Genomic DNA, 22087 nt, shown 5'->3' on the forward strand with positions numbered 1-22087 from the left:
CTACACATCTTTGTTTTTTCTATAAATGTATAAGTTACAGACCTTTCGCACTAACATAATGCCAGGATAAGACCAAAAAAAGACACCCCAACGTCCCGAAGAGGGGGAAGATGTGTCAAACTCCCATGACTGTAAAATGAATTAAAGAATTGATGGAGCCACGCGGGGGCGCTAATTTACACTTTTCCTCTTATCGTCGGTCTGACAGGCCACCGGAAGTGACTTGTCAAGAAAACGGAAAGGACTGCCGGATTTCCAAGCTAAGTAGCCAAGAAATAACAACAGAGCAGTATTGTTTATCTGCATGAACATCTGAAGGAGCTACAGTTAAAGACAGTAAACTCTGTTTGTGCCAGGTAAGCTGACACTAAAGTACAAAATACAGCTGTTCCACGTTAGCATCTTAACGCTGAACTGTACGTTTCTTTATGACTTTAGCTTGTTTGCTTGTAAAGCTAATAAGCAGAGGTGGCCAGTTTTAACGTTAGCTATAAGGCTAATCCAGGCAACTGTGAACGTTAACTGTAATTAATCCTGACGTTAGAGGGCAAAGCAAAGTGTAAGATACGTTCTTTTAAAGTAATGTTGGGTACGGCTGTCAGTGTAATTTAGCTCAAGCTAACAATGCAGCAACGTTAAAACTGCTAACCTTAGACTGTCATGACATTTCTTCCTATCGCACTTTCTCCACCCTCTTCTGTCGTAGAGCAGTTTGTGTCCGTTTCTATTGGTGTACATGGTGTATAAATGATTTTATGACAGAATAAAACCAAATCATTTAATACATTTAGCTCCGGACCCTCAACATAACAGTACCAAACGAAGAAATATTAGTTATATTTAACGTTAGCCGCTGTTTGTCAGCTGACAACGATGATTAAAGAAGCTAATTGTTAACATTTGTTACTTCCTTACAGATTACTTTATCTAACTTGTGAAATACGTGGATACAATGTATCAAAGAAGGGGGGAAAACATAAATTCCTCTACCGATTATTAACGTACTTCTCAACTGAGTGTTTTATAAATATAACAACATAAATGTAGGCCAGTAAATTAATTATCTCATCACTATTTATGCGGCTCCATGTAAAGTTTTAAGCAACCATGTGTTTTTTTTTCTTGTGGGACAACACAACAGCTAGATACTACCCTCCCTTTCTCAGGTTCAGATCAGCTGTGACGTTTTGTGACGCACCACATAGGATCCCTCCCTGAAATCACAGGCTTGCCCTCTCCTCTCCTCTCTCTGTGGAAAAGAGGAAGGCATGTAAATGTAGGGAAGAAATTGCACTTTAGCCTTATCTTTGTACTGGAGGTGAAACTATCATAGCTTAAAATTATGGCTTTGAACAGGCGACACTCTTATACCCCCCGGGTGAGTAACACGGACACTCAGTATTGAGTAATATCTCATTTAGTAAATCAGTGTTCATTTTGATTGCTGCAGTTAATCAGCAGAAGTGATTACATTATACTGGCTAAACCTATAAAAAGTAAATGTTTGTGGCACTCACCATATTGTGGATGTAGGATTCATCTTGTTGCATCTCGGGTCCTCATCAGATAAAGTAAGAATAATGTAATTTAGGTAACTGTAGATATCCCGAGGAGAAGATGAAGTTTTTATCCTAGTGTAAGCCATCATCAAGCTTTTGTTCCCATTGATCTTAAGTAGTATTTATTCCAGAGAATTCTGCAAAACTGTCTCTCCCGTTCACTGAAAATAACAAAATCCTGTGTTACAGCTTCTATCATAAGGCTTTTCCATCCAGTTTTCTGCCCTGTGGTTTAAAACCGTGAGGCAGCATGAACTCACATGTCCCTACAGCTCCTAGAAAGGCTTAGACTCTGCCGCGGTTTGTCTTGAATGAGCGTCTTTGTGTGAGCAAGGCAGGGATATGGCTTGTTTACTTGGAGGCCTATTGTGGTCCAGGACATATGACTGGGTGCATGAGTGTGCTCCTGTGCTATGTGGCCTTAAGACCCTCTTGTGATTCATGAGACTGCTCCTAATAGCTGGAGCAGGGAGAATTATTGGGGTTTATTGTTGCACATAAAACAGTGCTGTTTGTTTGGGTCATCTGCAGGTCTGGTGGACAAAATTAAAAATCCTGTGTCATACATACACAAACTAAGCTATGCCTATTTTGAGCAAGATTAAGATTTTTTTTTATTTTTTATACCGTTCCCATTGGTAACCAACCTTCCCTTAATTTCCCTTTCCCACATTTCCCCATCTGATTTTTCCCAAATCTTCCAGCTGACCAGCCCACTGATCAGCAAGATGAGCAGCGCAGGAACGGTGGAGAGTAGTAAACCTCCAAAGGTAGGTCGCTTTTGAATACAAACGTGAGATAGGAAGAAATTGGAAAACAACAAACACATTTCTATTAACCAATGTAAACTGACATACAGTCTCTCATCCTCTTGTCTCTGTTCCCTCTCCTCTCCTAGATTGGCTCTGTAGTGGAGGTGATAGGGAAGGGTCAGCGTGGTACTGTCGCCTATATCGGCGCCACCCTCTTTGCCTCTGGGAAATGGGTGGGCGTCATACTGAATGAGCCCAAAGGAAAGAACGATGGCACCGTGCAGGGGAAACGCTACTTCACCTGCGAGGAAAATCACGGGATATTTGTCAGACAGTCCCAGGTGAGCAACATAAATGTGTTGTGAGGGTTGGATGATGGTGTAGAGCCCTCTATTACTCTGGAGTAGTCACGTCGTTGATCCTAATTTTACTCATTGACTTGAAGGGATGCGGGTGGGTTGAGGCTGTCATGGTGTCTGTAGACACCTTTAAAATGATTTAAGGATTTGCACAGTTGCCTGACCTTAGTATGCAGGGACACAGACAGATTAATCATACAAAATATTTCTAATGGAACATGTGCATAAAATGTCTGTTTACTTTCATTAGTATGAAAAGTGTAAGTAGTTTTATAGGATGAAACACTGGAGAATCTTTACTTTTTGTTCTGCATTTATGATTACAAATTAAATGAACACCCGTTTGTTCCTGCTCCCATCCCTGTTTATCATGTCCATGTTGTCTGATGTTTCTGCGTCACTCTGAACAGATCCAGGTGGTGGATGACGGCTCCAGTGCCACCTCACCAGAAACTCCTGAATCAGGCATTGCAAAGATACTCAGACAAAAAGGTGAGTGTGAACCACAGCTGTGTTTGAAAATCAAACTTTTGAAACACAGTAATTGAAAGTTAATAATAACAGTAGATAATAATTCTTAATTTGTTTCCTCCAGACATTCCTGAGACTCCCAGAACAACCAAGCAGGTATGTAACCTACTTGCATGTCATGTTTTTTCGTCCTCTGTCAGTTTAGTAGAGTTGTGTTGCCATGATTTGGCTTCGAAGGTGTGTGTGTGTGTGTGTGTGTGTGTGTGTGTGTGTGTGTGTGTGTGTGTGTGTGTGTGTGTGTGTGTGTGTGTGTAAAAATATGGCTTGTCCTTACATTCACTCTTTTAAAAAGTAAATTATTTACACTTAAAGTTAATGACCTTTGTTCATACTATTAGATTCTCAATTTAAGTTAATACATGCCCTTTCCAGAGATGTTATGTAAGTTTCAATGTGTTACCAGTAAAGCAACTAAATCCATTTCAGAGAGTGGTGGTATGACTATCAACCCCTCTCTGACTTGTCCTTTGCTGTGTTTTCCTGACCAGAGGCACTTTGTTTCAAAATGTTCCCCAAATTGTGAATACTTCCTGTTTTGCCTCTCAGCGTTTGGTTGACTTCTCATATTTTTTTGTCCAAATACCTTCTGCAGACACCTGTGAATGTTAAGAAGGTAGACAAGTTTAAATTCAACACATTTGCTTTTGCTTTGGTTGTTGTTAATCGCACTAATGTGGCAAAAGTTTCCCTTTTACATGTTGACATTTGCACGGGACATAAAGACATCACTTGTCATAGATAGATGTCATTTTCACTTTATTTTCACTTGAACTTTCTGTGGCCGCCGCACTCGGTTCTGTACACCAGATGTTGTTTGCTTGCTTTCTGTTATTTACTTTTTCCGTCTGGTGAAGACATCCAGCGTCGACAATTAAAGACCAAAATTATGAGTTTTAAGGTCATCACGATGGTGTCTTTGTCATTCCTCTTGGCCTCACAGTGACGTCTTGCCACTGTTGCATGAGTTCACATCTTATTCCGCTCCAATGGCTTAATACATCAAGAAAAACTATTCTTTAAAATGGTGTTAAATGGTGCATGCAGCCTTCAAAGCTCTGATCAGTGCATATGAACTAACAGCGGGTATGCTTCTTATGTGCTGCTAATATCTTATCCTGCTTCCCCACTGGACGCGTGTGTGTGTGTGCGTGTGCATGTGTGTGTGCGCGTGCCTGTCCATCCTCTCTCTGCAACTCACCTCCTCCTGTCCTCCAGTCCTCTACCCGCCGCTCTGCCAAGGTGAGCTCGTCTACAGCCGACAGAGGAGGGCAAACGACATCCAAACAGAATGATTTAAAACAGCAGTTCATTTTGAAAAGCTTCAAGGGCACAGCTTCACATGTTTCAAATCTTTTCAAAGGCCATGCATTTTTGTGTAGTACGATAAGAACATACCACTCAAACTGTAGAAGAGACCACAATCAGGATTACATTAGTGTGATAAGTGTAATGTTGAGATTTATAATTATGGTATTGAGTATAACAGACTCTTCAGCAAGCAGTTGCATTGTTTTAATAGTCTTCTGGTAATTTGGGCAGTCATCTACATGGCATGTTTTGGTTAATTACATTTGAAAGCTTTCACTATAGCAGTAAACTCATAGAAGAACATTTAGGTTGCAGGTGATTTCCACCTGAATAAATAGTTTCCATAAGTGTTTAACAGAATAGAAATAGTCGGTTTAGGTGTTAGTGTGTAAATTACCGTAATTATGCAGTGCTTTCCAAGGCCCCTGGAAATCAATGGAAACTTGCCTTGAAACGATTATTATAATGTAAAAAATTCAGTGAGTATATTTAATAATTTTAAGCTTTGTCTGACGATGGTGATTATGTTTTGTGATGCAAGCACAATGTTTTGTTTTTTCAAACTACTTTTTAAAAGCTGGTTTTTCTACCTCTGCACTTGTCACATAAATACACATAATCAAAACAGGGTGGTGGTATAACTGACATGGGAATTATAATGTGTATGAGTAAGAACATAGTATCACAAGGTTTGCATCTATGTTTTACAAATAATTCTCTGAGAGTCCTAACACAGAGTCTCTGTGATCACACTGTGGCAGTGGAGCACTCCAGGTCGTCTCACGCCTGCTACCTCCCTCCCCTCCCTCTTGTTACGTCCTCCCGGACGCTCCAGCCTGTTAACGGTACGCTCTGTCATATCGGGGCAGCTCACCTGTTACTTCACAGGGAGTGGAGATTTGTTTCGTCACTGAAAACTGGAGATTTGTTGTCTTTTTGGTGCACAGGTGAAGGGCTCTACCAGATAAATTAAATCAAAGTGGTGTTTGTGGGGACATTCCTTGTGAGGGACACTGGGAGGTGAAATGTAAGGTCCTGGAAGACGTAGTCGTCGGGAGGATTATTGTATTTTATCACACGATATGAATCCAGCGGCACGGGATGCTTTTGTTTTGATTATTTGACCGTTTACTGACATTGAAATACTTAACACCACGCTATCGCCCCTTTCTTCCTCTGTTTCATCTCTCACTTTCTTCCTCTCGCTGGTAAACAGGCGTCTCGTGAGAGCCTGTCGTCCGCTCTGTCCGGCGATGTCAGTGAGGCGGGCCTGTCCTCTCACCAGGGTGCTCTGGGGGCTCCTGTTATGCCTCAGCCCAGCGGGTCGCCTGCAGCAATGGCAGCCTCAGTCCCGGCTACTCCAAGCAAGGTGGGTCACTGACAATTAGAAGAGAATTTAAAAGTCAGCCAACTGAAAAAAAAATAGCCCTATAAAGACCTATAATCAAATGGTATTCCATCTCATATTTTCATGTGGAATCTATTACAGTCACTAGCACAAAAAGATCAGCTTATCAACATTTCCATCATAATCGTAATTTTTAATGAGCTTGTCTCATTTAATCCATGTTGTCATTGTTCGACCAGGTGGAACCTGCCATTTCCAAGCAGGTAGAGTTTTCTAATGGCTACGTGCATGCTGACGATCGCTGGCACGAGTTTACTAACAAACTCATAACATCAGAGCACAAAGTGACCCTCAGCATACCTTCACAATTCTTTAATATGGTTTTGTATTGTCGTCACGGTGAATTATATAGTGACGATGCATGGCTTGACTTTCTGAGACACTGAATGAAATATTTAATTCCACCATTGTGTTTGGAGGGAGTGCATTAATTGCTCTTCATTGCTCTGTAATGTTACTGGCAGAGGTTCCTGTTGAAGCGGTGAATCCAGAGGTTAAAGTCAAATAATTGAAGAAATGATTTGAAAATTAATTTGGCAAAATTCACATTTGTCATCTTGTTCTGGGTTTTTGGTGGTTGGACATCTTTACTGCCATAAAATAAAATCTTGGGACATAAATGAAGTTTAGTTAATTCTCTAAGTTTGCTAAAAGCAGCACTGTTGTTTTCTCACTTCTCCCCTCCACCCATCCTTCCTCCTTAGGAGGAGGAATCACTGCGAGCTCAGGTGAAGGACCTAGAGGAGAAGTTGGAAACGCTAAAGATGAAGCGGACCGAGGACAAGGCCAAGTTGAAGGAGCTCGAGAAACACAAGATCCAGCTGGAGCAGCTTCAGGAGTGGAAGAACAAAATGCAGGAGCAGCAGGCTGAGCTGCAGAAACAACTCAAAGAGGCCAAGAAGGTACACCGAGAGATGTATTTGTCTGAATTACAGCATTATCGGAGTATTTACAGTCTATTGGGAAGAAGATGAAATTAATACTGATTTGTAGGATATGAAATGACTGATAAGAATGAAAGAAGCAGCTCCACTGTCATCATATAAGTTTTATTTTGAACCTCCTCATCACAGGATGCCCGTGAGGCACAGGAGGCCAAGGACCGCTACATGGAAGAGATGGCCGACACGGCAGACGCCATAGAGATGGCCACACTAGACAAGGAGATGGCTGAAGAGCGAGCAGAGTCGCTGCAAGTGGAGGTGGACTCACTGAAAGAGAAGGTTGAGGAGCTCTCCATGGACCTGGAGATCCTCAGACATGAGATTTCAGAGAAAGGTCTGTGCTATACTCACTAATCCACAATGGTCCCCTCATCTCTAATATCTGTGTCTGTCCTTCTTTCTGTCTTCTTGTCATGTCTGTCCTTTATTTACATTTACGTACTGCTTTCCCACGCTGTTGTCTATTCGTCTTCTTCTGCAGGCTCAGATGGAGCTGCCTCAAGTTACCACGTCAAACAGCTGGAGGAGCAGAATGGCAGACTAAAGGAGGCGCTGGTTCGGTCAGTCAAATATCTAAAAAAAAAACCCTCTTTTTTTATTTATTTATTTTTTTTAATTCTAGATGAGGCCTAGAATGGGGTTTGGGCAGTTTTAGGTGTGAATGTTTTGGTCTTACCTTTTCCTCCTCAGGATGCGTGACCTGTCTTCTTCAGAGAAGCAGGAGCATGTTAAGCTGCAGAAGCAGATGGAGAAGAAGAACACTGAGCTGGAAACTCTGAGGACTCAGAAGGAAAAGCTGCAGGATGAGGTCAAGCAGGCGGAGGCCACAATCGATGAACTGAAGGAGCAGGTAAAGTCAGGGCTACAGGAAAATGTGAAAAGTGTGGGAAAACATGAGTCTGTGATGCTGCTTTCTGTTAGAGTAGTGAATAAGATTTGGGCTGAAGTGCTTAGTATGGGCATTTGTTTGCAATATCAGATTTTAACTGTACGTGTGTGCGTGCACGCTTGTACCAGGTGGATGCTGCACTGGGCTCAGAGGAGATGGTGGAGACCCTGACAGAGAGGAACCTCGACCTGGAGGAGAAAGTCAGAGAGCTGAGAGAAACAGTCACTGATCTGGTCTGTACAACGACATTAATGATTCCCATCTTCTTGATTAACACCTATGTTTCTGTTTTCTTACTAGAACAAACTTTGTTCATACTATTAGATTCTCAATTTAAAGTACATTTGTAGATAAATTGTCACTGTCATTTACTTAATCATCACCATTATGGTCCTGTAAAAGAAGCAAGGAAATTAGTACAAAGTAATAAAAGTAAAGTTAAAAAAAAAAGAAAAAAAAAAAGATATTTAGTAACATCTACATTCTATCAAGCTATTACAACCTCTGACTTTTTCCTGTAACAATAGGAGTCCATCAACGAGATGAATGATGAGCTCCAGGAGAACGCCCGGGAGACAGAAATGGAGCTGAGGGAGCAGTTGGACCTCAGTGTAGCAAAAGTCAGAGAGGCTGACAAAAGGGTGGAGGCTGCCCAGGAGACTGTAGCTGATTACCAGCACACCATCAGCAAATACAGAGAGCTCACTGCCCAGCTACAGGTGGGTGGAGAGGAGGGAGACAGGCATGAGGAAGCACTGGGCCTAAATTCTGTGCTAGTGGATGCCCTGACACACTGTGTTTTGTTTCTGTACATTAGGAGGCCAACAGAGAGCTGATCAGCCAGCAGAATGCAAATGTTGAACAGGTTCAGCAACCTCCTGCTGAACTATTTGACTTCAAGATTAAGTTTGCAGAGACCAAGGCTTATGCCAAGGTAGGAAACCCTCCGTGTGTCATCGTGCCAGGAATGGTGACTGACAGGAGCTTTTACCAGAGTTACAACTTTGTGTTTCCTGTGATCTGTGTATCCAGGCCATTGAGATGGAGCTGAGGAAAATGGAAGTGGCCCAGTCAAACAGACAGGTATCCCTCCTCACCTCCTTCATGCCGGAGTCCTTCCTCCGTCACGGTGGAGATCACGACTGTATTCTGGTCCTTCTGCTCATCCCCAGGCTCGTATGCAAGGTATGAAGCTGTGTGTGTGTGTTTGTAAGTGGATCTGTGAGAAGTGGACACATGAGTAGAAGCATCTTGAGGAATCCTGATCGCAATAAACTTAGTTTGTTTCTATAATTATTGATTATTTGTATGTGTGTGTCTTTTACCTGGTAGGCTGAGCTGATCAGTAAACAGGCCCAGGAGAAGTTTGACTTGAATGGGAACTTGGCCCAGGGGACTGCGCTCAGAGGGCCTCTAGGAGAACAGCGCAGCTTTGCCTCAGGACTGGTGTACTCCCTCAACCTGCTGCAGGCCACTCTACATAAATACGAACAGTAAGCACTGCAGCTCCATCACTAATGTGTCAGAAATAAAATCTGGCATTAATATCAGAGGATTTTGAATAATTTTGTCTAGGCTGCTGGCAATAAAATCTTGTGTATTATTTTCCCTCCTTCCTGCTCTGATCCTAGGGCTCTGAATACCTGCAGCGTTGAAGTTTTTAAGCGCATGGGTACACTCCACTCTGAGATGAGCTTCCATGAGCGCTCTCTGGATTATTTCATCGACCTGCTGCATAAAGATCAGCTCGATGAAACCGTTCAGGTGGAACCTCTGACTAAGGCCATCAAGTATTATCAGGTAACAAGAGAGTGTGTATCTGACTAAACACACAGACTCAACCACATATATGGATTCACAATATGTATCCTAAAGGAAACGTGTCCAATCTTCCAATGTGCATTTAAAACTGTTGTGTAATGGTTTTAAATGCGTCTCTCAGCCTGAACTAACAACTATGTTTAAGTTTATACATCCTCACATGTGTAAGTGTGCAACCCAACATGTCATTTTGATTTAATATAATCTTTTCTTAAACAAACTGTCATTTTGTCTTCCAGCAACTGTACAGCATCCATCTGGCTGATCACACTGAAGACTGCACAGTGCAGCTGGCTGACCACATTAAGGTACTTCAAGCTTTGAGAGCAAATTAATGTATTAATGAATTAAAACACATACTTTTTAAAAATTTTTTTAAGAAGAAAAACACATTATCCCTAACGTATTATGAGGAATTATAGCAAGCGAAGTAAAACGTAAATGAGAAAATAGCAATAGGGTTTTCTGACTTCACTTACCCCATCCTCTCGTCTCCAGTTTACCCAGAGTGCCCTGGACTGCATGGGAGTGGAGGTAGCTCGTCTGCGGGCTTTCCTGGCAGCAGGTCAGGAGAGCTCTGGCTTCGCTGTCCTTCTGAAGGACCTGGACACTTCCTGCTCTGATATCAAACAGTTCTGTAAGAAGATCCGCCGCCGCATGCCTGGAACAGACGTAGTTGGAGTACCTGCTGCTCTCAACTTCGATCCACAGGTATGGGAAACAGAAACAAACATTACACGTAGTACGAAGTAGATTCTTACTCACTCACACACACAGACAGTAAACAGGTGTATGAAACAGAGCAACTTGGAAACGTTCTTTTTGTCTTAACATACCATTAATGTGTCTCCATTTATGATTTATTGACCCACTAAGGCACACACAAAAATGATTGATCTATAGTTCACATTTGAGTGACATGTTGTGTCTCATCTGGGAGGTGTCCGAGACGCTGACGGAGTGCAGGCGCCAGCAGACCCGTGTGGTGGCTGTGCTGCAGGAGGTGGCTGCCGCTGGAGCTCAGATGGTCGCTCCGATGGCAGAACAGGAGGGCCTCAACGCCCTTAAACTGGAGGATATCGCCTGCAAGGCTGTGGAGCAGGTAGTTTAACTGTGAATAATCATGTACCATTTGCACACTGTAAACATTGTTTCAGGTCTTTTTGTTTTGTTTATATTGTATATCCATAGTCACAGATGCTCTACGAGACCAAATATTACTTGTATATACTACTTGTAATTTGGATATTTGTCAAACATTCAATGACATTAAAGTTGTAGGAAGTATACTGGACTAAAGAAGAAATCATGTAAGCATCTCCAAATGCTGTCTGTTTTATGTTATGTTTTAAACACTGTGTCCTGTGTTGTAGGTTTTTGGTTTTAAGTTGCAGCTGTTTCATTGTATTATCTAAACCTACACTCTTTTCTCCAAGATGTATGGCTCTCATGGCCTGAATGGCCCGGAGTGTCTGCGTCAGTCCTGCAGCTCCGTCATCATTACCATGAACAAGATGGCCACGGCCATGCAGGAAGGAGAGTATGACGCTGACAAACCGCAGGGCAAGGTATTTGTGTGCCTTAACCTTTCACATTGAAATCACACATTGAAATCTGAGCAAATTTCTGCTGTTTGTCACTTCTTCCCCGTTGTAATTGTTACGATTTGATCATGTTCCCCCACGTCCTCAGACTCCTCCAGTGGAGATAAGAGCATCCACAGTCAGGGCAGAGATGACTGACGCCGAGGGTCTAGGAGTTAAACTAGAAGACAGAGAAACGGTCATCAAGGAGCTCAAGAAGTCCCTCAAGATCAAGGTGACGCACTCAAGCAGACACCTCCAACAATTGTCACTCAACCTTTCTCTGCGCAGTGAATTGTTTTGCATCGGCCTGCCACTATAAAACGATGAATAAGAACAGGAATGCTAAACTGACCGGTGTAATTAATGTACCTGTAACCCGTCTTTCCCAGGGCGAGGAGCTGAGTGAGGCCAACGTCCGTCTGAGCCTGCTGGAGAAGAAACTGGACACCTCGACCAAAGACGCAGACGAACGGGTGGAGAAGATTCAGACCAAACTGGACGAGAACCTCGCCCTGCTGAAGAAGAAAGAAAAGTAAGAACGAAAAAGAAGCAAACTGAAGAAATGAATACAATCAATCATCGTAGGCAGTTTTCACATCCTTGTCTTGTTTTATCTTTCTCTGATCTGCCCTTCTTCTTTCTTGTGCTTCTTATTTCCCCGCTTGCCCACCTTCCTCTCTCCTCATCTTCAGGGAGTTTGAGGAGACGATGGATGCTCTGCAGGCTGATATCGACCAGCTGGAGGCGGAGAAAGCAGAGCTGAAACAACGCATTACTAGCCAATCGAAGATGACCATCGAAGGCCTGAGAGGCCCACCTGCTACCGGAATTGCCTCCATTGTTCAGGGATCTGCAGGAGGTGAACTACTGTGTGGCCACGGTCACTTGTTGGGAGCAGATCGAAATGTTGTCATTAATGTTTGATAAAAATGTGTACTACCAATCACATTTTGGAATAGTCTCCAAACTTTGGGAAAGCACAGGTTGTCACCTTGATCGAATGTCTGTCACCGTTCACTCTCCAGCTGGTCTGCCTCCGTCCATGACAGGACCGGTACAGGTGGTGGACTCCCCTCTCCTCAGGCAGCAGGTTGAAGCCCAGAGATTGGGCATTAAACACCTCAAGAATGAAAACAACAGACTCAAGGTACACTGGTGTTGGTATATTGTGGCACTATGCTAGCTGTCTGCCTCCTGGTAATATTGACCTAGAGTGTATTTAACCCACAGGCGGAGAAGATTCGGACCCAGCTTGCCTCTCTGCCTCCACTCTGCCCTCCCAAACTACCACAAGTGTCCAAAGAAAGCTCCATGCCACCAGATGGACTAAACACAGGCATCTACCGCAGGACTGACCAACTGCTGTCTACCCTGCTCAAGCTGAGCGCAGAGGTTAAAGTGGTGGACGTCACCGGGAAGACAGCAGGTGTGTGTCTCAGTTTCTAGACTGCCCCCCCCCCCCCCTTGCTATGTGTGTGCTCATTGCTGTTCTCAGCTGAGTGAACTGGTTCATTTTCTGTCTTTTCCTCTCATGTGTTTCTTCCAGTTAGTGCCAGTGCCCAGCTGCTGGAGCAGACGGCTCGACTGCAGAACCTCAGTAATGCTCTGGACAAACTCAAGGTGACAGTTTCAGAATCATATCTATTCTCCTTAACATGTGAATTAGCTTTGACATTAGGGCACTTTTCTGTTTCAGGGAGAAGTAGCTGAACATGTAGTCTCACATCAGCCTGGAGCCAAGGCTTCTTCTGACTTTGCCACCTTCCCATGCTCCTCCTTTGTTAAGGTAAGACCATACAGTCCACGGACACACCATCAGTTTCGAGGCTTAACACAGTTTTATCTTTTCTTGTCAGAGGATTTCTTGTTTAGGACATAGCACATTTACCCGTGTTCATGTTTGTGTTGTTTCCCAGGCCAAGGAAGAGAAGCAGGGAGGAACAGTGTTTGTAGGTCGTGTTGCCATTCCATGCACCCGGGGACAGGAACAAGTCCACCACCTCGTCCTATCACAGCAGCAGCTGCAGCAAGTGCACCGTCTCCTCATGGTCTAAGACAGCATGCTATTGGCCCTCTCATTCCAGAGTCCACTTCAATATTCTGCTTTATTTATCCCTTTTGCTTTTCACTACTCTCAGGAAATTGTATCCAATATTTGCAAAGTTAGGACTATAGCACTAATAAATCCAAGGCACAGCAGTGGCTTTATATTGATGTAAGACTGATTGGTGTTTGAACATTTTGAATGAAATCCAAATGGATTTGACTTCTGAATGTCACAGTATGAAGGTGTCATGTTTTCATCAGAAACAGTTTGAATGCACATTTTACCAGCTTTTTGTGGAAAAGGGGAAAGCTAACCAGTCATTTTTACTCTACTACGTAGTGATAGTTTTTTTTTTTTCCCTCTTTTCCCCACTTTGTATCTTTTGTATTTGGAGTCATTCAGACAATAAAGACGAGCAATTCACTGTAGAGCAAGAAACGGCTCTTCATTAATCAAAATTTACACATTAATAAAGTGTTTTGCTTGGATTTTCTGTTGACAAATGAGCTGCTCCGAAGGTTAGTGTTATATGGGGCTCCACTGCCAGTTGATAAGTGTACAGTGCATTGGGAAAGTATTCACAGCGCTGTACTTTTCCCCCCACATTGTCTTATGTTACAGCCTTGGATGGATGATTCATTATTTTCCTCAAAATTCTACAAAAAATACCCCATAAAAGAAAGAAGTTTGAAATCTTTGCATATTAAAAATGAACAAAGCACATGTACGTAAGTATTCACAGCCTTTGCCATGACACTCAATTTTGAGCTCATGTGCATGTTGTGTGATGTTTCCACTGATCATCCTTTAGATGTTTCTACAGCTTGGAGTGCACCAGTTGACTGGACATGATTTGGAGAGACACACGTCTGTCTGTATAATGTCCGACAGTGCATGTCAGAGCACAAACTATGAAGTCCAAGGAATTATCTGTAGACCTCCGAGACAGGATTGTTTCAAGGCACAAATCTGGGGAAGGGTACAGAAACATTTCTGCAGCATTGAACTGCTTAATGAGCACAGCGGCCTCCATCTGTAAATGGTTGAGGTTCGGAACCACCAAGACTCTTCCTAGAGCTGGCTGCCTGGCCAAACTGAGCGACTGGGGGTGAAGAGCCTTAGTCAGGGAGGTGGCCATGAACCAAATGGTCACTCTGACAGAGCTCCAGCATGTCTCTGGAGAGAACCTTTCAGTGTACCACCATCTCTGCAGCACTCCACCCACCAGGCCTGTATGGTAGAGTAGCCAGACAGAAACCACTCCTCAGTAACAGGCACATGACAGCCCACCTGTACTTGTGAAGCGTGGTGGTGGCAGCATCGTGCGGTAGGGATGTTTTTCAGCAGCAGGAACTGGGAGATTGAGTCAGGATTGAGGGAAAGATGAATGCAGCAATGTACAGAGATGTCCTTGATGAAAACCTGCTCTGGACCTCAGGACTGGGGCAAAGATTGGTCTTCCAACAGGACAATGACCCTAAGCCCACAGCCAAGATAACAAAGGAGCAGCTACAGGACAACTCTGAATGTTCTTGAGACCCAGACTGAACATCTCTGGAGCCATCTGAAAATGGCTGTGCCCTGACGCTCCCCATCAGACCTGATGGAGCTTGAGAAGTCCTGCAAAGAAGAAAGGGGGGAAACTGCCCAAAAATAGGTGTGCTAAGCTTTTTATGTAGCATCATACTCAAAGACCTGTAATTGGTGCCAAAGGTTATTCAACAAAATAGTGAGCAAAGGCTGTGAATTCTCATGTACATGTGCTTTTTTTATTTTTTATACATTTGCAAAGATTTCAAAACAAACTTCAGGTTATCATTATGGGGTATTGTTTGTAGAATTGATGAAAGTGAATTTCATCCATTTTGGAATAAGGCTGTAACAAAATGTGAAAAAAAGTGAGCGAGAGGAGGTGCTGCACCGCTCTGCAATCAAATGTTATTTAAATATGTAGTGAGGAAATAAAAATTTGCTTAATACTTACCAGATGCAGTGTATAATCATGCTAAAGTGATCCTTCAATCTGTTACAGACTCCATTTTATTTAATTTAAGTTTTTCCCCTCCAACATCAGTAATTTGAGCTTGGTAAAGCTACGTTAGGAACAACGCCGCTGAAGATGCAAAGCCAAAGCAGTTATTAGACAATCTGGTTCAGTGGATGTTCAATGTTTCTGGCTTACGCAAACTGATCCACAGTCTCTACCACTTTCTATGGTTACATATCTCATGTGGAAATAAGGGACTACAATGAGCTGTGTGGGACATGACATCAGAAGGGCCATTCATTTAGAAGATTCAAGTCTTCTTAAATCTTATCAACTTTATTAGAACATAGCACCTGACATTTGATCTGCAGAATTAAAAAGAGTTTGAAATGAAATAATTAAAATCTAACTCAAATTTAAATTTCTAAACAAGTAAGAGTACAATAACAAGAAAAAGCACCAGTGTGTGTCGGAGGACATTCACTGAATTAAATAAAATCTGGGCGTGAACTAAGCAGTTTGGAGAGTAATGCTTCCTCCTGGTTACAAGCCTGTTGTATAGTGAAGTGTTAGAACACACAGGAATCTGAAAACAACAATGTACTGCAGATATGGCAAGAGACTGGAGTATTTTACACCAAGTGGAATATGAACTGGTCTGGCTGCTACTGCCTCAGTAGTAGTGGCCATAAGGGGGGTACTGATTGGGTCTGTGATGCGTGTATGGAGCATAGTGGTGTCTGTTGTGCCGGTTCCTCATGACGTACTGATGATGGTGCTCGTAGGGCTGAAAATGGTGGGGAGGCCTGTAGTGGAAAGCTACAGAACATACAGAGCGTGTTAGTAGACATGTCAGCTTCAATAACCGAATCAGAAGACGCGGACACCTTGATCTAAAAAACACATTTACACTGCAGAGTGAAATTCGACTTGTTGGTAATGCTGATATAAATGTGTCCGCGTGACCAAACAGATTGGAGATGATGCATTTTCATTCAACCACACCAGTGTCGTCACACCTACCATCTCTGGCCTGTCCATGTTTATGCTGACGTCTGTGGACCGGTAGGCGATTTCTCCGTGGCTGCACGTTGTTCTCCTCAAAGTTTAAGTAGCCAGAAGGGAGGGAATCGCTGAAGAACTCCTCCTTGTAGCCGTTGTAATTTGCCTTTGATGGGTGGTGCTCTGTGAAAGGGAGACCAGAAAAGGAGGGGAGGGAGGATAGGATGGCAGAAAAGAGAAAACTCTCCAGTAAAAACACAAGTCTATGTGACTGCTGTGTTGCCCGTCTTTTGAAATTGTTTTAGATAGCTAAAAAATGTTTTGCAATCATCGTAAGTGAGCTGGAATATTAAATGTGACTTTTGTTTAGCTGGATTCAAAATGACAAAAATCCCCTATGACACAAAACTGGCCCAAAACATAAACCAAGTTGAAGTAACCTTTTCAAGTATTCTAAGCAAAACCTCTTTAAAAATTTCATACAACTACTGCTGTCTGTCAGCGTCTAGTCAGTGCCGCAAGTTAGCCAGAGTGTGACAAACCAAAAGGCGGAATTGTAGTCTGTCAACTAGGAGTATTAGGGCCACTGTTAGAACAAAATAGTAATCTCAGATTTCGAGAATTAAGTCCTAAAATAACAGGTTGCTTGGAGTCACATGTGCATGATTCATGTTTCCTGGCAGTCTCTAGTTAGAAGTTTGGACTGCACTGTAGAGTCTTTGACCGTTAGCTCTGTGTTGATGCAGTCTTTGCGCCCCCTCGCTTAGAGACACCTTTGCTCTGTTTGGGACGGTCTCACTGTTCCAGGATGATTCCCTCTGAAGCGACTGAGCTGGCCTTTATCGGAGGTGCTGAAGTTAACATTTGTGTAGGTCTGTGGTGAGATTTATGCCAGTTTTTCCACCTCCGATGAAGAGCAGCACACTGGTCATCCAGTACAGTCCCAAATGGGGATCTGTGTTGGTCAAGACGGTCTGATGGTCCATATGAGCAACACAATAACAGTCTAATGCACAGCAGAGTAGGCCTATAGGGCAGGTAGATTATAAAAAAAATAAAATAAATTGAATTACTTTTTTCTAGACATGTCAGTAAAAACATAAGCGGGATAGATTTTTAATATGCATAAGTTTTAAACATGAGCAGAAACTGCTCAAACACAGGCGCTATTAAAGTCCATTAATTTATCATTGATGTGAAAAGGTGCCACATCAGTGTTTACCTTACATTGATTTATTTGTGGCGGCATGCCACAATATGAACACTGGACGCCACATTTTTTCTCTCCCCTAGACATTAAAATCATATTTGATTGCAGAGCTGCGCAGTACCTCCTCTCTCTCTCCCTCTCTCTCTCTCATGAACCCCACTGCACAAATCTCTCCAACACAATGCTGTCAATGTCGGAGACCCACCTTAAAAAAAAAAAATAGTTATTAGCAAGCATGTGAGGAGCCTAGCTAATAAGGACAGCTATATTAACGTTAGAATATAGCTGGGTTGTCGAGGTTAGCACAATGTATATAGCTGGTAGTCAATATCGACTGAGAGCCTTATTGCATTATATAAGGTTATATTTGAATTTTTATCTGCGACCGGAATTTGTTTTCCCTTTATATAAATAGACATTTACACCATAAACTGATGCAAAAAATAATAATAAAAGGCAGAAAATTGCATCAGAATGCAGGAAATGAAGTGTTTAACGCTCAAAAGACATCCCTCCAATGTTGAAACAAAAACTTATACCATTGGTTGGAAGCACTCTCTACTTGACACAGTCCTGAAATAGCAGCAGAAGAACTGAAAGAATTGCTTCAGTTTACACCAACATTGTGGTCATTCTCCAAACTGGAAACTGTTACCATCATGTTTCCAGGGTCTGCAGATTTTCAGAAAGCCTAATTTATGTTCTAATAGAACATACCATTTCATTTCACACCAACCTAAATCCCAAAATAAACAGGAATGGAGGCCAAAGCCAACATTCAATGGGGAAACTCAAATATTAATGCAACACTGGGCGCCACATTAATATACAGCACTTACTGTCCACCATTGTATTTTTAACATGTTCTTTAAAAAAAAAAAAAAAAAAAAAAAAAAAAACTACAACATTGTAATCACAGAAAATGTGTGATTTAGTACCACAAAGCTATAATTAATATCTACCCTAACTGATTGGATACCATCTAAAATGCACAGTTCCTTTCTACACTTGACTGTAGGTGGACAGCCATCCTGATGTGTGTGAGGGACATCTAGTATACAATTTAACAGGTAGCAAACCTAAACACATGTCCTGATGTACAGTGCTTTATTCTTACCAAAGGTTATCATTTATTTTACCCATATTTGCTTCCCCTTTGTTAATCCATCAATAGAAAGAATCCTAATAAACATTACTGGATGTCTTACCTGCAGGTTTAGTAGCCTTTCCGTGGGCTGGCTGCTTATTAGTAACCTCAGTATTCTCTAAAAAAACCAAACAAAATAAAAGAACTCACTCAAGTCAACCCAATTTTATCTCTCACTCACTCAGTCTTTCAGTGGGATTATATATTTGAGCAGCCATACTCCTCACCAACTGCAGTCAGTGGGCAGGACATGACGACACCCCAGGCCTGTGAAGTGTGCTGTAACAGCAGAGAGGTTATCCTGCGGTGGGCAATGGCGTTCCAGTGGACTCCGTCAGTGGTACGATGGTGCAGGGAGAAGCGGAACTGGAAGTGGAGGTCCAACACATCCATCCCGTAGGCGTCGGCCAGAGTCCCGCTGTAGAAGTTGGCTTCAATTACATCGTGGCGCAGCTGTGGAGCCTTATGCTCAATCTGAGGTGAAGGAGGGAGAGAGGACAGAGCGTTAAGGCTGGTGGAGCAGAGAAATAAGCCTCGTTCCCTCCATAAGTGTGTGTGGGGGGGAATCTGAATGTAATGAAAATATAACCAAATCGCTTTTACACATTACTGTGGTCATTAGAAGCTTCAGTTTAAAAAATGCAACTCACTTTGTAAGTGATTAGTTTGACTAGACAGGCACTTGTTCAAATCCCACCCCTGCTCTCTTTATACTGTGATCATATTAACTATTTCTATAGTGATCCCAGTTTAACAACAATGTTGGCATATATAATTATTTGTTAATAGTTTTCCTAATGAACGGATTAAAAATTTTGGTCTGTTGAATCTCTGATGTTACAAAGTCTGGTGAAGACCTTTTGCCCACCTGTTGTGTTTTTAGCTTCTTACAAGCTGTGCTGCTGACAGTTGGCTCTAAGGACGGTGACACAGCTACTGAGGTTGATGTAGATGTACCTCTCAGTAGTGGTTACACACATGTCTCACGTCTAATGTGAACTCCCACATTAGACGTGAGACATGTGTGTAACCATTCATCAATCAATGACAGATTGACCCAACAAGACCATGTCTAGTTATGACGTAGATGGCTGGCGGCGACGTACCTCAGGTACTAGGAAACCACCTCTGAGCCTCTCTCCTAAGGGCATGGTGAGGTTCCATACGACCAGCGTTTCCTCAAGCACAATCCCCCTCAGCTCATCAAAGAACTTATGTAGGTTCTCCTTGTAATCATCAATCCATTTGGAATAGTATCTACAAAGCCCAACAAGATAGATTCAGTGTCACCTTACACCACGTAACAGGTAAGGTAAACAGCTTCAGGTGCTTAAGTGTGGTTCAGGCAAACTTGATACATTCAAGCTGAGCAGTGCTTTGTCCTCTGCCACTGCTGTCCCACATGCACAACATGAAGGACCAAATCTTAACACTTAAATGTGGGCGTGACTTAGTGATCTGTGAAAAGCAAAGCTGGTTGAAGCAATATACCAGCTATGTGGTTGTAAACATCTGTTCACTTTCACCCACGTGGTTAGATCAAGAGGTAGGGAATGAGAGAGAAACTATAAAATTATCTCTCAACCAAACCCTTTTGGAAAGGCATACATTTATGTATACATCTCCAAGTGCAGGGCGAGTCTTCAAAAATAATGTCTTACAGGAAACAGATCAGCTAGGTAGTTGGTACTACTAGTACCATTAATAGTTACTCAACCTACCCACCTTGAAATGTCCCAAACGCAGGAGTTGACAATGATCACATCTGGTTTCAAGCCGTGGCGGAAGTCTTCCAGAACGCTGTGCATGTAGCGGGAGTAGATGCGCGTCACAAAGTAGAAGCGGACCAGGTGGTGATCAGACTGAAACTGCCGAACCTCCCGATACTCCGTGCCATTGTTCATTTGACTTAGACAACCCCCTTCCACCAGGCAGTCCTGTTCAAAGCTCATTTCACCCTGAAGGAGAAAGATAGGAGTATGAGGAAAACAGGAGCACAAGGGGGAGAGAGACAAGATACCCGCTTTAAAAAACAAGATGAACTGTTCCAAGTTCAAGTGGAGCAATGTTGCGAGATCAAAGCTTATAATAACACAGAAAAATATTCCTCATGAATGTGGGATTCCTCCCCGTTTCCATCTCCTGTTTATCAGTATGCAAACAGGGTTAATATTGGCCTTCTAAAGATCACTTGCCTTGCTCTTGAGTTGTCTTGAAGTGAGATATTTCTCCTTCTGCAGCAGCTGAACAAGGTCCTTATACACAGACCGCTGAACTGAGGATGAAATACAGGGAGCATTAGAGGTGGAAGTGTAAAAACCCAAAGTGACCCGTGGTCACAGCCCAGAGATCCAATTCAGTGGGCTTACATGCTTCTCACGACTGTTTTGAAACATACTTGTTCTCTATCAAAGATTATTAGAAAACGGGAGGGTGAATTTAAGGGACTACTCACTGGAGTCTCCCAGCACTACAATGAACTTGTTATGGAGCAGCTGGCTGGCCTGCTGGTGGCTCACACACTGCATTATCTCCTTCTGTTAATTAGAACGAAACATTTGTTGTTTAACAGCTAAACAGGTGAGAGGGCCATTTAATGTTACATGGCTGACATCACCTGGGCTAACAGCCTGGAGGAATAATCATTCGGTTAAATTACAGAAAGCCACAATTGGACAGGTAACGTTTCTTAATTAGCACTGGTATAAAGCGTTAACGTTACTAATAAACTAGCCATAGGCTAACGTTATTTAATTGGCTTTAGCATAGACTTAAACTAACAGACGTTCACAGATAACTTACTTACCATTATTGCATGTAAGGGCAGATTTTAATAGATTTAAAAGTTGAAGCGAACTACTAACGCTAACGTTAGCCGTTTAAAAATGATCTCGCAGTTGCCACCTTCAGTTTGTCTTTTATCTAACAGCTAACGGTGTCCAACGAACTTTACTGAAAAGTGAATCATCACAACCCGGTTTTAGTTTTAGTTCCAGGACCAAAACCAACCTCTCCAGTTTTAAATGTTAGATGTTTCACATCTCCTACAAGCTAAAAGTTTATGGCAGATTTTTTTTTTCTACTTTAAAAATAAAAGTTTTAACGTATTATTCTACTCGACTAACGAGACAGACAGCTAATGCAACGGTGCTACAGGTGCCTCCAATTTGATGACGCTTTTAAAGACTGTCGGAAATATCAAATCTTTCTTGGGCACATTCAACAACTGTCTCGCGAGGTCCTTCACATGTGGTTTGAAATTGACTTTGCCTAGTCTGTGTTTAGTAATAATCAAATTATAAATTCATACATTTCATACACAAACAGACAATATTAAAATTGATGGTAACCTTTTTCTTAAAATTGTACTTTGAAAAGTTCTAACTGTAAAAAACGTAATAAAATAACTATTTATTATTAATATTTCGTATTCCACCATTAAATGATAAATTAATGATTCAAATTTAAAACGGAATTTCAAAATAATACAAGTCTTTTAAATGTAACATTTTGTTATTTCAATTACTTTTGTGTCAT

The 22087-nt window shown here is 42.2% G+C and overlaps 2 protein-coding genes across 12 annotated transcripts; one reads left to right on the top strand and one right to left on the bottom strand.

The window, feature by feature from the left end:
• The first annotated feature begins 208 nt into the window (after positions 1-208).
• Positions 209-13632, top strand: LOC123981037 (dynactin subunit 1-like). Of its 9 annotated transcripts, XM_046065640.1 has the most exons (32): positions 209-356; positions 2264-2329; positions 2458-2652; positions 3081-3162; positions 3266-3297; positions 3794-3814; positions 4417-4440; positions 5271-5354; positions 5726-5878; positions 6097-6120; positions 6622-6819; positions 6991-7195; positions 7343-7421; positions 7552-7711; positions 7879-7983; positions 8278-8469; positions 8568-8684; positions 8783-8935; positions 9083-9243; positions 9382-9550; positions 9811-9879; positions 10070-10282; positions 10512-10673; positions 11008-11139; positions 11264-11389; positions 11547-11689; positions 11850-12016; positions 12183-12304; positions 12388-12583; positions 12704-12777; positions 12854-12943; positions 13074-13632. In XM_046065640.1, the coding sequence occupies exons 2-32, from the start codon at positions 2288-2290 to the stop codon at positions 13209-13211; spliced, it is 3828 nt and encodes a 1275-aa protein (XP_045921596.1). In that variant the 5' UTR covers positions 209-356; positions 2264-2287; the 3' UTR covers positions 13212-13632. The 9 variants fall into 9 exon arrangements, with proteins under 9 accessions (XP_045921596.1, XP_045921598.1, XP_045921601.1 ...); XM_046065642.1 differs by lacking the exon at positions 6097-6120; XM_046065645.1 differs by lacking the exon at positions 5271-5354.
• Positions 13633-15226: 1594 nt separating this feature from the next.
• On the bottom strand, positions 15227-21723 carry LOC123981039 (PC-esterase domain-containing protein 1A-like). Of its 3 annotated transcripts, XM_046065652.1 has the most exons (10): positions 21357-21723; positions 21006-21087; positions 20746-20825; positions 20276-20508; positions 19657-19807; positions 18778-19024; positions 18612-18668; positions 17525-17608; positions 16215-16376; positions 15227-16010 (listed from the first exon to the last, which is right to left on the bottom strand). In XM_046065652.1, the coding sequence occupies exons 1-10, from the start codon at positions 21357-21359 to the stop codon at positions 15865-15867; spliced, it is 1245 nt and encodes a 414-aa protein (XP_045921608.1). In that variant the 5' UTR covers positions 21360-21723; the 3' UTR covers positions 15227-15864. The 3 variants fall into 3 exon arrangements, with proteins under 3 accessions (XP_045921608.1, XP_045921610.1, XP_045921609.1); XM_046065654.1 differs by lacking the exon at positions 21006-21087 and having other exon boundaries at positions 21357-21722; XM_046065653.1 differs by lacking the exon at positions 17525-17608 and having other exon boundaries at positions 21357-21721.
• Positions 21724-22087: the final 364 nt, after the last annotated feature.

Source organism: Micropterus dolomieu, linkage group LG12 (genome assembly GCF_021292245.1).
Source record: "Micropterus dolomieu isolate WLL.071019.BEF.003 ecotype Adirondacks linkage group LG12, ASM2129224v1, whole genome shotgun sequence".
Classification (NCBI taxonomy): Eukaryota; Metazoa; Chordata; class Actinopteri; order Centrarchiformes; family Centrarchidae; genus Micropterus; species Micropterus dolomieu.

What these genes read in the sequence shown, in the direction of transcription:
- LOC123981037 (XM_046065640.1), top strand. Translation starts at nt 2,288, where the DNA reads ATGAGCAGCGCAGGAACGGTGGAGAGTAGTAAACCTCCAAAG. An exon ending in AAAGATACTCAGACAAAAAG is followed by an intron (nt 3,163 to 3,265) that starts GTGAGTGTGAAC and finishes TGTTTCCTCCAG; the next exon opens with ACATTCCTGAGACTCCCAGA. An exon ending in AGAAGTCCCTCAAGATCAAG is followed by an intron (nt 11,390 to 11,546) that starts GTGACGCACTCA and finishes CGTCTTTCCCAG; the next exon opens with GGCGAGGAGCTGAGTGAGGC.
- LOC123981039 (XM_046065652.1), bottom strand. An exon ending in TGTAGTGCTGGGAGACTCCA is followed by an intron (nt 20,826 to 21,005) that starts GTGAGTAGTCCC and finishes TTTCATCCTCAG; the next exon opens with TTCAGCGGTCTGTGTATAAG. An exon ending in CAAGACAACTCAAGAGCAAG is followed by an intron (nt 20,509 to 20,745) that starts GCAAGTGATCTT and finishes TTTCTCCTTCAG; the next exon opens with GGTGAAATGAGCTTTGAACA.